The following is a 13607-nucleotide window of genomic DNA, read 5'->3' on the forward strand; positions in this document are numbered from 1 at the left end:
CAAAGAGGGTCCTTAAAGCCTCTATTTTGCTTAAGCATCCTATTCACACAGCGCATAGTGCAACACTCATTGCAAACGATGTTATTGTGCCGGCACAGCGGTGATTGTACGTGTGTTTGTATGGTAGGTGTAGCGAATATGTGTCTAAAATGCTTCAGAATCATGCTGTACAATCTTCTTGTTTACTTTCAAGTTAGTGTGTAAACCTTTCGAGGGGCACTTTGAACCATTACAAATAATACATATCAGACACAGAAGGCGGAGATTTTTTTTTATCGCCACTCGAGTGCACTCCGCATTTATTTCGCCCGCCATTTTGTCAGCACCTTCTTCTTTTTCGCTTAAGCAAACGATCTAAAATGTTGCGCGCGCAGTTTGTTTACGTGCTTTAGCTAGCAATAGGTTTACGCTTATGCAATTTTTGTTGCTACGTTAAGCCAACATATTTGCTTACCGTTAAGCAGCCCTAGGCCATGCACACAGTGCAAAATACACTGCCTTCTTCTGTTTTGCTTAAGCAAACGATCCAAAATCTCCGCGCGCAGATTGTTTACGTTCTTAAGCTCGTGTACGTTTAGCATGGAATCCGAATGGTTTTAAGCAATTAATTTTGCTACGTTAAGCGAAAAAAATTGCTTACCGTTAAGCAGCTCTATGAAATTGGGCCCAGGTTCCTGCGATATGTAAAACCCAAGTTTCACAACCGTACAATAGCGAGGGGATTGCAACAGCACTATATACAAGAAGTTTGGTGTGTGAGTTCATAGATCATATGATCATTGAAAACACGATGCAGCCTTCCGAAGGAAGGACTCGCACTGTTCATTCTGTGATGAATCTTTGTTATCGATGTTGGCTTTCTGGAAAAGTTGACTGCCGAGATAGGCAAAGTGCTCCACGTTTTCAAATGCTTGTCCACCAATGAGGATTTTAGGAGCAGTTGAGAGTTGACCAGGAGCAGGTTGTTGAAACACCTTCGTTTTGTTAATGTTGAGAGACAGCCCCAGACGTTTGTATGCATCATGAGAGGTTTAGAATGGATTGTAGCCAGCCTCAGAGTGTGCCACTAATAACCCGTTTTTATATAGCGCTTTTCACACCCAGAGGGCGTCCCAAAGCGCTTCACATTATTACCCCTGGTCACTGGGCCTTAAATCACTCCTTAAACCATCTCAGCTCCCTGGTGGGGAGTATACAGCCTTGTGCAATATTAATATGCGCTACTCGGCTAAATCAATCACAAGAACCATCTCTGCCCTCACAGGTACCCATTTACCCCTGGGTGGAGAGAAGCAAATATAGTTAAGTGTCTTGCTCAGGGACACTTAGTGTCACGACCGGGATTCGAACCCACACTCTGCTGAACAGAAGCACCAGAGCTTGAGTTCGGTGTTCTTATCCACTCGGCCACGACACCCTATAAAAAAAAACATGTTGAGCAACTATTGCACAATCATCTGCACACTCAAGCAGATTTACTGCAGTCACAGTGGTCTTGGTTTTGGCACGCAAACGAACAAGATTGAAGAGTTTTCCATCCATGCGTTACTCGATGTTTACCCCAGGCTGAAGGCGGTCCCCAACGAGAAACAGTATGGCAGCTAAATACAGGGATAATAGGGTGGGAGCAAGTGACGCAGCCCTGCTTGACTCCAGTTGGTGGCCGTCATGTCTTTATGCAGAAGATTGACGATGTTAATGAACTTCTGTGGACATCCGAAACGAAGTAGTATGCACCACTGGGCCTCTCGATTGGCAGAGTTAAAAGCTTTGTGAGGTCAACAAAAGCAAAGTACAGTTGTTGGTGCTGTTCGCGACACTTTTCCTGCAGTAGACGAGCCACAAAAACCATGTCAGTGGTACCCCTGGTTGGTCTGAAGCCACACTGTGATTCGGGTAGAACTTCTTCAGCAAGTGGGAGAATTCGATTCAGGAGAATATGAGCAATGGAGAGAAGAGATATTCCACGATAGTTACCCAGGACTTGTCCCCTTTCTTAAAGATGGTGACTATTGTTGCATTTTTCAGGTCTGGGGGAATCATCTCTTTTCTCCAGATCTTGACTATTAGGTTGTAAAGTCGATTTAAATTGGCCAACTACAGGGGTTATGGTCGAGCAAGGCATGCTGGGAAAAATGGCGCAGTGAGATCGATCACCCCTGGGAACGAGGTTGTGTCCAAGGCTCTTTACGCAAGCACCGGCCTGCTCTGAATTCACGAACTGCATAGATACTATACCGCACGGTACACAGCAGTACTTGATATCCGTGGCGTCGAAGCATGGCTTTTCGAGGCATCAAAAAGGTTACAACGAGGCCGGTAATTGTGGTACAACAACCCCGAAAAACCATGCTTCGACTCCACCGCATCAAGTACTTTGGTGTACCGTGAAGTATAATATCTAGATGCAGTTCGTGAAATATAGCAGCGGGCGATGTATCTTCACTTCTTGTAAGACCAATGCCTTTGGAATTTGTACACATTTGTAAGGTGTTCGGCCAACAGCCGAACAACTATTGTTATTGTTCTGGGTTTTTTTTTAGGTGTTCGGCCAACAGCCGAACAACTATTGTTATTGTTCTGTTTTTTTTTTTTTTTTTTTAGGTGTTCGGCCAACAGCCGAACAACTATTGTTATTGTTCTGTTTTTTTTTTTTTTTTTCTCCTCGCGTTCTTCTTTCCCTGCGAACCTTCTCCAGCAATTTTAAACAAAAGTAAAGCTTGTACAAACTTAAAACTTACTATGTACATAGGCAATAGTGAGTAGACGAAACCGCCACTTTTTGGGAATGATGACGTCATTGATGACGTCATGGCAAGGTTTTTAAAGTTGAAAAACGACATTTGCTTTTCGCTGTAACTCAACGAATATTAATGCTATGATGTTCATACTTGGGCATCACATAGATAAAGACTTGGACAACATTTGAAAAGTTAACGCCAAAATCGTATGACCTCATCTTCCGGTCGTACCGGAAGGTCAAACTCTGCCTTTGTGTTTTTTGTGTTTTTTTGTAAAAAAAGACAATTTGTTGTCATAACTCAAGATTGATATGGAATTTAACATTGAAACTCATCAGACAATTGAACCTTAATAATAAGACCACACAAACTTAATGATGTCATGATGACGTCATCAGGTTTTGAATTACAACAAATCAAAGTTAAATATTTTAAAGAAATCATAACTCCTGAACCACATGGTGGATTTTGACAATCTACATATCATCGGACAGGTCGATCAAACTTCAAAAAACGCTACACACAAAATGACCCCATTTGACCTTGACTTCCGGTTCAAACCAAAGGTTTTACAATTTTTGATCTCTAAAACTACGTAACATTTCAACATAAATTTTGCATCCCGTTATAGATGAGTGATCCTGCTCAAACTTTCCCACAGAGATGATACCAATTTGACCTGAAACTCTGGTCGAAATCGGACGATAAAGCCCACGGATGTGTTGACCCGCGTGATAACTGCGTACACTGCAAAAGCGCTTTGGCTGGCCGTTCCGCTCCATTGATCACACCTTGTTCAGTCCACGAGGCCTGTGTGTTCTGCTCGGAATAGTGCATCGTTTGACTGTACGCGTGATTTCGATTCATGTTTTGACAAGTCTCAGGTCATTGTACTTACAACGTAGCGCTAGTTTAATGGTGTACCAACATTTTACAATTGAAGTCCGCTCATATCATATTCGGCGTCAAATTGTTCCCCTGTTCGCCCTTCTCATGGCTTAATTATCAAAACGGAATTAAAGACGAAGCTTCGCTGAGATGGCCACCTACTGCAGTAATTCGTATGACTTTTAATTATGTGAGAAAATGCAACCAGAAAAAGACGAACATTGGTTATGTTTTGATCAAACACCGGGAAGCGGATTCGTGACATCGACTCGTGAAGGGTGTTTCTATCCGGCACTCACGGCAGTGTTTAGCGCGCTAAACGGTAAAGCTTTGTGTACAAATCATTGCTTTTCAAAATAAGTGTTTATTTAATGCCTAACAAAATCTAACGTGCATCCCAGTTATCGTAGTTGTATCTGTACCCGTGTCGTACACTTGCGAAACCTCTGTAATACTTAATAAATAAGTCTTTTACAGTTATTTACTTCACAAGTCTAAAATTAGTAAACTGTTGTTTCGTATAAAGTTTCCCCAAATCCAGTTAACCTTTTAAGAAGTTTACTCTTGAGTTAAACATCACAAGGATCACAAAACCTTCAAACTTTGCACATAGTTAGCTCTTTACTAATAAAATACATCGCTTTAACAAGTATTAAACTTAGCATTTGTTTTCTGTGCAAAGAAAGGTATAAATGTAATAGATTTACACTTTTACTTTCTGTGAAAATTAAAAAGCTATCAACAATCTGTTCATAGATTTAATTTTCCTCGTGTTCTTCTTTACCTCTGAACCTTCCCAAGCAATTTTAAACAAAAGTTAAGCTTGTATAAACTTAAAACTTACTATGTACATAGGCACCAGTGAGTTGATGAAACCGCCACTTTTTTAGAATGATGACGTCATGACAGGGTTTTTAATGTTAAAAAATGACCATTTGCTTGTTGCCGTATCTCAAAAAATATAAAAGCTATGATGTTCATACTTGGGCATCGGATAGATAAAGACTTGGACAACATTTGAAAAGTTAACGCTAAAATCGTACCACCTTAACTTCCGGGTCGTTTCCCTGGGTCAAAGTTCGCCTTCGTGTTTTTTTCATAAAAAACAACTTTTGAGCTTATCTACGGCATAACTCAAGATTGAGATCGATTTGAACCTTGAAACTCAATAGATAGTTGAACCTTAGTATTTTTAAGACAGCACAGGCCTAATTACGTCATAATGACGTCATCAGGTATTGAATAACAATAAAATGTGTAAAAATCATATGGCGCGAAAGTTTGTGGGGGAATTCCCAACAGCGCTCTCTTTTTGCCCACCAAAGAGGGCGCTGTTGATTATCAAATCTGTGTACAGCATCCAGTGCAGGGGTGAGCTAGATTTTTAAAGGGCTTTCATAAGTTGCAAACAAAAAAACTGATGCCAATCTCACACAAACATATTGCATTTGTGAAGAAACAAGGCGTTCAAAAGTGTGACACAACTCTAAAAACAAAATATGTTGTGTTACCTTCGTAAATCTAACGCCGACATGACGAAATCCTTTTTCGCCGAGTTGTTGTTTAACCAGGCCAGCCATCGTACGGCTTCCAGTTTTAGGGATGCAAATGAAAATTACCTTGAGATTTACCTTCATAGAAAAAATAATAATAATAGAAAAATATACAGGATATAAAAACATTTTCATAATTGTACAGCTTACAACATGTTTGTTATGATAGTGACAATGGTTGCTGATGAAGTGGCTCAGATCATAGGAATGAACGGTCTGAAGTGTTTTGTTTTTTATGCTTTTTTTTTACTTACATCGTCAGTTTGGGGTTTCCAAAGCAAGGACTCCATTCCTGCATCAGGTTTGATCGTGGTATTTCCATTCACCCAGTCTGAAAGTGAAAACAAAAATTATAAATTGAAACCTTTAACTACGACAATTGCTGACGATGTTTTTAGTTTTCCCAAATGAAGTGATGGCAATGATGCCTCCCGTTGCAGGGAGAAAAACAAACAAATGTGTACAAATTCCAAAGGCATTGGTCTTACAAGAAGTGAAGATACATCGCCCGCTGCTATATTTCACGAACTGCATCTAGATATTATACTTCACGGTACACCAAAGTACTTGATGCGGTGGAGTCGAAGCATGGTTTTTCGGGGTTGTTGTACCACAATTACCGGCCTCGTTGTAACCTTTTTGATGCCTCGAAAAGCCATGCTTCGACGCCACGGATATCAAGTACTGCTGTGTACCGTGCGGTATAGTATCTATGCAGTTCGTGAATTCAGAGCAGGCCGGTGCTTGCGTAAAGAGCCTTGGACACAACCTCGTTCCCAGGGGTGATCGATCTCACTGCGCCATTTTTCCCAGCATGCCTTGCTCGACCATAACCCCTGTAGTTGGCCAATTTAAATCGACTTTACAACCTAATAGTCAAGATCTGGAGAAAAGAGATGATTCCCCCAGACCTGAAAAATGCAACAATAGTCACCATCTTTAAGAAAGGGGACAAGTCCTGGGTAACTATCGTGGAATATCTCTTCTCTCCATTGCTCATATTCTCCTGAATCGAATTCTCCCACTTGCTGAAGAAGTTCTACCCGAATCACAGTGTGGCTTCAGACCAACCAGGGGTACCACTGACATGGTTTTTGTGGCTCGTCTACTGCAGGAAAAGTGTCGCAAACAGCACCAACAACTGTACTTTGCTTTTGTTGACCTCACAAAGCTTTTAACTCTGCCAATCGAGAGGCCCAGTAGTGCATACTACTTCGTTTCGGATGTCCACAGAAGTTCATTAACATCGTCAATCTTCTGCATAAAGACATGACGGCCACCAACTGGAGTCAAGCAGGGCTGCGTCACTTGCTCCCACCCTATTATCCCTGTATTTAGCTGCCATACTGTTTCTCGTTGGGGACCGCCTTCAGCCTGGGGTAAACATCGAGTAACGCATGGATGGAAAACTCTTCAATCTTGTTCGTTTGCGTGCCAAAACCAAGACCACTGTGACTGCAGTAAATCTGCTTGAGTGTGCAGATGATTGTGCAATAGTTGCTCAACATGTTTTTTTTTATAGGGTGTCGTGGCCGAGTGGATAAGAACACCGAACTCAAGCTCTGGTGCTTCTGTTCAGCAGAGTGTGGGTTCGAATCCCGGTCGTGACACTAAGTGTCCCTGAGCAAGACACTTAACTATATTTGCGTCTCTCCACCCAGGGGTAAATGGGTACCTGTGAGGGCAGAGATGGTTCTTGTGATTGATTTAGCCGAGTAGCGCATATTAATATTGCACAAGGCTGTATACTCCCCACCAGGGAGCTGAGATGGTTTAAGGAGTGATTTAAGGCCCAGTGACCAGGGGTAATAATGTGAAGCGCTTTGGGACGCCCTCTGGGTGTGAAAAGCGCTATATAAAAACGGGTTATTAGTGGCACACTCTGAGGCTGGCTACAATCCATTCTAAACCTCTCATGATGCATACAAACGTCTGGGGCTGTCTCTCAACATTAACAAAACGAAGGTGTTTCAACAACCTGCTCCTGGTCAACTCTCAACTGCTCCTAAAATCCTCATTGGTGGACAAGAATTTGAAAACGTGGAGCACTTTGCCTATCTCGGCAGTCAACTTTTCCAGAAAGCCAACATCGATAACAAAGATTCATCACAGAATGAACAGTGCGAGTCCTTCCTTCGGAAGGCTGCTGCATCGTGTTTTCAATGATCATATGATCTATGAACTCACACACCAAACTTCTTGTATATAGTGCTGTTGCAATCCCCTCGCTATTGTACGGTTGTGAAACTTGGGTTTTACATATCGCAGGAACCTGGGCCCAATTTCATAGAGCTGCTTAACGGTAAGCAATTTTTTTCGCTTAACGTAGCAAAATTAATTGCTTAAAACCATTCGGATTCCATGCTAAACGTACACGAGCTTAAGAACGTAAACAATCTGCGCGCGGAGATTTTGGATCGTTTGCTTAAGCAAAACAGAAGAAGGCAGTGTATTTTGCACTGTGTGCATGGCCTAGGGCTGCTTAACGGTAAGCAAATATGTTGGCTTAACGTAGCAACAAAAATTGCATAAGCGTAAACCTATTGCTAGCTAAAGCACGTAAACAAACTGCGCGCGCAACATTTTAGATCGTTTGCTTAAGCGAAAAAGAAGAAGGTGCTGACAAAATGGCGGGCGAAATAAATGCGGAGTGCACTCGAGTGGCGATAAAAAAAAATCTCCGCCTTCTGTGTCTGATATGTATTATTTGTAATGGTTCAAAGTGCCCCTCGAAAGGTTTACACACTAACTTGAAAGTAAACAAGAAGATTGTACAGCATGATTCTGAAGCATTTTAGACACATATTCGCTACACCTACCATACAAACACACGTACAATCACCGCTGTGCCGGCACAATAACATCGTTTGCAATGAGTGTTGCACTATGCGCTGTGTGAATAGGATGCTTAAGCAAAATAGAGGCTTTAAGGACCCTCTTTGTTTGCTTACCTATGTAAGCAAAAAACTTTGCTTAAGCAAGGGTATGAAATGAAAAATTTGCTAGGTGCGCCCGTTAAGCACAAAATCGACCGTTACGGGATGCAGCTCTTTGAAACTGGGCCCGGCGCTTAAACAGGGTGCTTAAGCAATGGGGCTTTAAGGACCCTTTTTGCTTGCTTGCCTCGTCGTTTTTAGCAAAAAAACTTGCTTAAGCAAGGCTATGAAATTAAAAACTTGCTAGGTGTACCCGTTAAGCACAAAATCGACCGTTAAGCAGCTCTATGAAATTGGGCCCTGCTGACATTGGAACGCTACCACCAGCGCTGCCTCAGAAGGATTCTTAAGATCAAATGGGAAGACCGCCACACGAATGCAAGTGTCCTCACTGAGGCAAAAACCACCAGCATTGAAGCAATGATCATCAAACACCAGGGCCCAATTTCATGGCTCTGCTTACCGTAAGCACAGAATCGGCGCTTACGGGAGCAGGGAATTCTGTGCTTGCGGCAAGCGTATTTCACGGGTTAGCGGCGAATTTGTGCTTCTGCGCGTGCGTACTTCACGTTACTAGGCATTCTACGTTTACAAGGCTAGCGCAGAAATTCGGCGCTTGCACGTAAGCGGGGAATCGCGATCGAAGCATGAGCCATGAAATTGGGCCCAGCTGAGATGGTCTGGCCTTTGCGTCAGAATGTCAGACGAGCGCCTTCCTAAAAAGGTTATACTCTACTATTAGCCAAGGACAACGGACTCGCGGAGGGCAACGGAAGCGCTACAAATATACCCTAAAAGCATCGCTACAAAGGTGTAGTCTCAATACTGCTTCCTGGGAGAACCTGACAACAGATCGAGCATCATGGAGGCAACTGTTGCACAGAGGCACGGCTAGTTTTGAAAAGAATCGACTAGCTCAGGCAACAGCTAAGCGTCAGCAGCGAAAGGAGAGGGAACGTGAGAGACATCTCCCTAGTCCAACCCACCCTATAACTACAACCTGTGACACCAGGGGTGCGTTCCACTAGCGCAAACGTTGCCAACATTTGCGCACGTTCGCCAACAATTTCAAGTGGAACGAGTTGTTCGCTGCCACCGTTGGCGAACGTTGGCAACTTTAGGCGAACATACTTCGGAGGTGTTGGCGAGTGGTTTTTAAAATGGCGGACAAGCATACGGTATTATTTCTTTGTCACAAACATAATTACATTGTATTTTCGGTGGATGATAATGCAGATTTGGAATAACAAAGTTAATTAGTTGATGTAATGATGTCAAAAAGAGGACTATTGCAGCAAACACGAAGTTAAAAAAAAACCTACGTATGGTGCGCGCCATCTTCATTTCAGGGCGCCGCCATGTTGACATCGCGTATACGCACCAATCGTTCAAACGATAAAAAAACGTTTGCGCGAACAGTTGCGAGTCGTTTGCGCGAGTGGAACGCACCCCTGCCTGAGAGTATGTGGCTCACGGAAACTCTTCCTAACTTAGGATTAATCTTAGGACTTAGGACGGGCTCAGTTCCGTATCCAAATACGTAGGACGCATTGAACTCATCCTAAGTTAGGACGGGTTACTCGTCCTAACTAGAGTTAGGATTGATCCTAGCGTTTCGTGAAATCGGCTGCAGCTACCTCAACCCTAGCCCTGGCGGCTTTACACTTTCGTTTTGTACTACAGTGACGTCCTGGACATCAGGGTACATTTCTGGGGCGGAAAATTTTCACAGCTTCATAACTCAAATCTTACCTGCAACAAGCCACAAATTTCAACAGATTCACATTCTATGGCTGCATACATTTTTCTGCGGTGGGTTTTGGTCCTCATATATTCTTCACAAACCCGTCATTTTCATGAAATAATGCAGCTCCAACGTTAAAAAATTCCCGTTTCGATCGTTTTCTCACAGTGTTGTCTGTTGTCGTGCGTACGCGTATACATTCGCGTGCAAGACGCATGATGCAAGCTTAGACGCATGAGTTCTCGGTCACCGTATCTTGACTGCACAGCTTTAACACGCAACACAATTCAAAATTTGCGCGTCGTGCGTGCGTCTTGTGTACACACGGCAGACTGTGAGAGGAGTACGAACAAAAATGGGAATTCCTTAACGTTGGGAGCTGCATTATTTCATGAAATTGACGGATTTGTAAAGAATAACTTACGATCAAAACCCACCGCAGAAAAACATATGCTGCCATGGAATGTGAATCTGTTGAAATTGGTGCTTTCTTGCAGGTAAGATTTAAGTTATGAAGCTGTGAAATTTTTCCGCCCCAGAAACGGGCCTCAATAGTTAGGACTATGTTCCTGTGTACAGAGAAAGGGTCCTATATAGGGCTACCTCAACCCTAACAACTTATTTTTTTTTTCTCTGGAGAGCATCTTGTCTCGACATCGAGGGATTGCTTATTATGCTAGCACACATAAATGGGACATAAATGAGCGTACGTATTCATTATTCAATCTTTTCTACGCGCGCACGCATGTCTTTCGTCATAAAGGATTCGGGAACTTTTTTAAAATGTCCACAGATTTACATTAAACTTACATGGAAGCTTCCCTTCGAATATTACTAACTAAGGTTGTGTAGTTTTTGAGAAATGAGTAAAACAAGTCACAAAATCATTTTGGTATCATGAGACCAAAATTATTTTAGGATGTAAAATCCCCTTAACCAGTTATGATATTATACCAAAACCATAGCATAACTGGTTAATACGTTTTTACATGCTAAAACTGAGACGAACATTATTAGTTTTACTCATTTTCTCAAAAACTACAGCACCTCAGTAAGTAAAATTAAAGGGAAGCTTTCTACTATCATAATCAGGGAAGGGGGGGGGCGGAAGGGGTATTGCGCAATCATTTTGCTAGCGCGTTTTTGGGTACACTCCATTTTAAAAAATAGGTGATTACAATATTAAACAAGAAAAGATAACATGAATACCGCTGAAATTCTCTTTTTAACAGCACTGGAAACATAACAGTACTTATTGTTAGAGCATTTTCAATTGTTAAACTGGTTAGTTTTACATAAAATGCTTAAACATTTTACCGAAGTTTTCCGTTGACTTATTGCAGCGGCCAACGTGTATGAATGGGTCCAGGCGGGAGTTTTGTTACAAAACGTCACCCCTACAAGGGCTATAAACATCGACATAATGTGAAAAAAATTATCGTTCATCCTCTGATTTTTTTTACTAAATGTTGTGATGAGGGATAGATCTTTCATTCCTGAAAGTTTAAACAAAATCCCTCCGTACATCCTCTGGATTATTGACGTTTTTTAGAGGTATTTTTGAGAAAATGGTTTCTGCCTATACTTGGTTTCCACGCAAACGATCGTCTGTTGACGGACGGGAACATTCGCCGCAGGTAATGTTAATTCTGAGGCAAGCGCACATCTTAAACATAATATGTAAGACATGTCGTTTACGCTAAATATATATTGCTTATTAAATTATTAAATTATTAAAGCAGTTGGCAATGCAACACAAAATCATTTACGATGTTTTCTAGTGTAGACATTGGGTGAACTAACATTATTTAGAGATAAACGCACCCTTTGATTAAATGGACCCGTCCAGGCAGTCTCAACGGCCGCGCCTGCGTTCAAAAGGGAGAACGTATTAGAAATATTTTAATTTTATACAGGGAATGTACGTGCACTACATAGCGCGCCGTTTGCGTAGGTTTGTATGGAGAGCTTCGACTGGCGCTCGTCGGGAGAGAAGAATGACAAGCAATATGCAACAAATGGACATTTGGTTGGTAATCCTGTTTTTATCAAGGAAGGAATTTCATGCTAAGCAAATGTTCGTGCTTAGCAGCTCTATGAAATTGGGCCATTTGGGTTAGTGACGAGAGGTATCGATAGGGCGCGCTGCCCATGGTAGCGAAGCTGGCTTGGTCAATGCTAAGCACAAAATGGTGTGGTTGGCTCACTATAGTCATAACAGGTTTAACCATGACACTCATATAGCTCTACTGTCTACACTGAACATTTTTATTTACCTTTAGCTTGTGATGTTGCAAATGATTCATTGGGCGGGTTCGTAACTCCGGCTCCTCCTTTTCGATGAGTAAGTCTGCTCAAGTTGAGTTTGGTCGAAGATGATGAGTAAGATTGGTAGATTATTAACCGATAAGCAGAAGTCAGGAATAAGGCGACCAAACAGCACACAAGCAGAGACTTCTTTAACGGCATCTTCATCGTGTCAATTAATATTCAGCTTCATGAAATCTGGAATCGGTACGATACACAGCGGGAGCATTAAGAGTTTAAGTAAGACGACCAGATAGTGCACCTGAAATTTTTGTGGGTTGATCAAGGTCATTTTGGGGGAAAACTCCCAAAAACTATCATGCAGTTTATCACCAACCGGAAAACAGATAGGCAAGCAACAAAAAAAAACACCCACCAAACAAACAGACAAACAAACCTCCCCCCCCCAACAAACATCACACACCACTCAAAAACCCAACAAACAAACAAACACACTAACAAACAAGCACCCCTACCTACAACCCAAAAAATCAACAAACAGCCCCCCCCCCAAAAAAAAAAAGAAAAAAAAAGAAAAAAAAAAGAGCCGTTCAATTAATGCGAAAATGTTCATGGGGAATTTTGTTATATGACATTACCAAATAAATGCTTCAAATTTAACCTACTCCAGGATCAAACCATTATAAAGATAATATTTCCCAAAATCAAATAGTGTTTTCCCCATGCATTTATCTGCGTGTAAATGTTAGTATAAGTATACTGGAGACGTAGCCCTGGCGGCCTTACACTTTCGTATTGTACTACTACAGTGACGTCCTGGACATCAGGGTACATTTCTGGGGCGGAAAGTTTTCACAGCTTCATGACTCAAATCTTACCTGCAACAAGCCACCAATTTCAACAGATTCACACTCCATGGCAGCAAATGTTTTTCTGCGGTGGGTTTTGATCGTCATATGTTCTTCACAAATCCGTCATTTTCATGAACTAATGCAGCTCCCAACATTAAGAAATTCAAATTTTGCTTCGTACTCTCACAGTCTGCCGTGTGTACGCAAGACGCACGACGCGCAACTATTGCATTGTGTTTGCGTGTTAACGCTGTGCAGTCAAGATAATGGTGACCAAGAATCCATGCGTCTTGCATCATGCGTCTTGCACGCGAATGTATACGCGTACGCACGGCAACAGACAACACTGTGAGAAAACGATCAAAACGGGAATTGTTTAAGTTGGGAGCTGCATTATTTCACGAAAATGACGGATTTGTGAGGACCAAAACCCACCGCAGAAAACTGTATGCCGCCATAGAATGTGATTCCGTTGAAATGAGTGACTTGTTGCAGATAAGATTTGTTATGAAGCTTTGAAAATTTTCCGCCCCAGAAACAAGCCTTAATAGTTAGGACTCTGTATATGTGCACAGAGGAAGAGTCCTATATAGGGCTAACTGGAGACGGAATCACCGTGGTTATTA

General features: G+C 42.0%; 1 protein-coding gene across 1 annotated transcript in view; it reads right to left on the reverse strand.

Moving 5' to 3' along the window:
* LOC117295747 (uronyl 2-sulfotransferase-like) overlaps nt 1-13607 on the reverse strand; it is a 48665-nt gene that overhangs the window by 16810 nt on the left and 18248 nt on the right. The window contains exons 2-4 of the mRNA XM_033778477.1: nt 12139-12367; nt 5437-5513; nt 5141-5260 (exon numbers count right to left, since the gene is read on the reverse strand). Of these exons, the coding sequence (XP_033634368.1) occupies nt 5141-5260; nt 5437-5513; nt 12139-12337 (396 nt within the window). The 5' untranslated portion in view covers nt 12338-12367. The remainder of the gene's footprint in view (nt 1-5140; nt 5261-5436; nt 5514-12138; nt 12368-13607) is intronic.

The sequence above is a fragment of the Asterias rubens genome, chromosome 10 (genome assembly GCF_902459465.1).
Source record: "Asterias rubens chromosome 10, eAstRub1.3, whole genome shotgun sequence".
Taxonomy (NCBI): Eukaryota; Metazoa; Echinodermata; class Asteroidea; order Forcipulatida; family Asteriidae; genus Asterias; species Asterias rubens.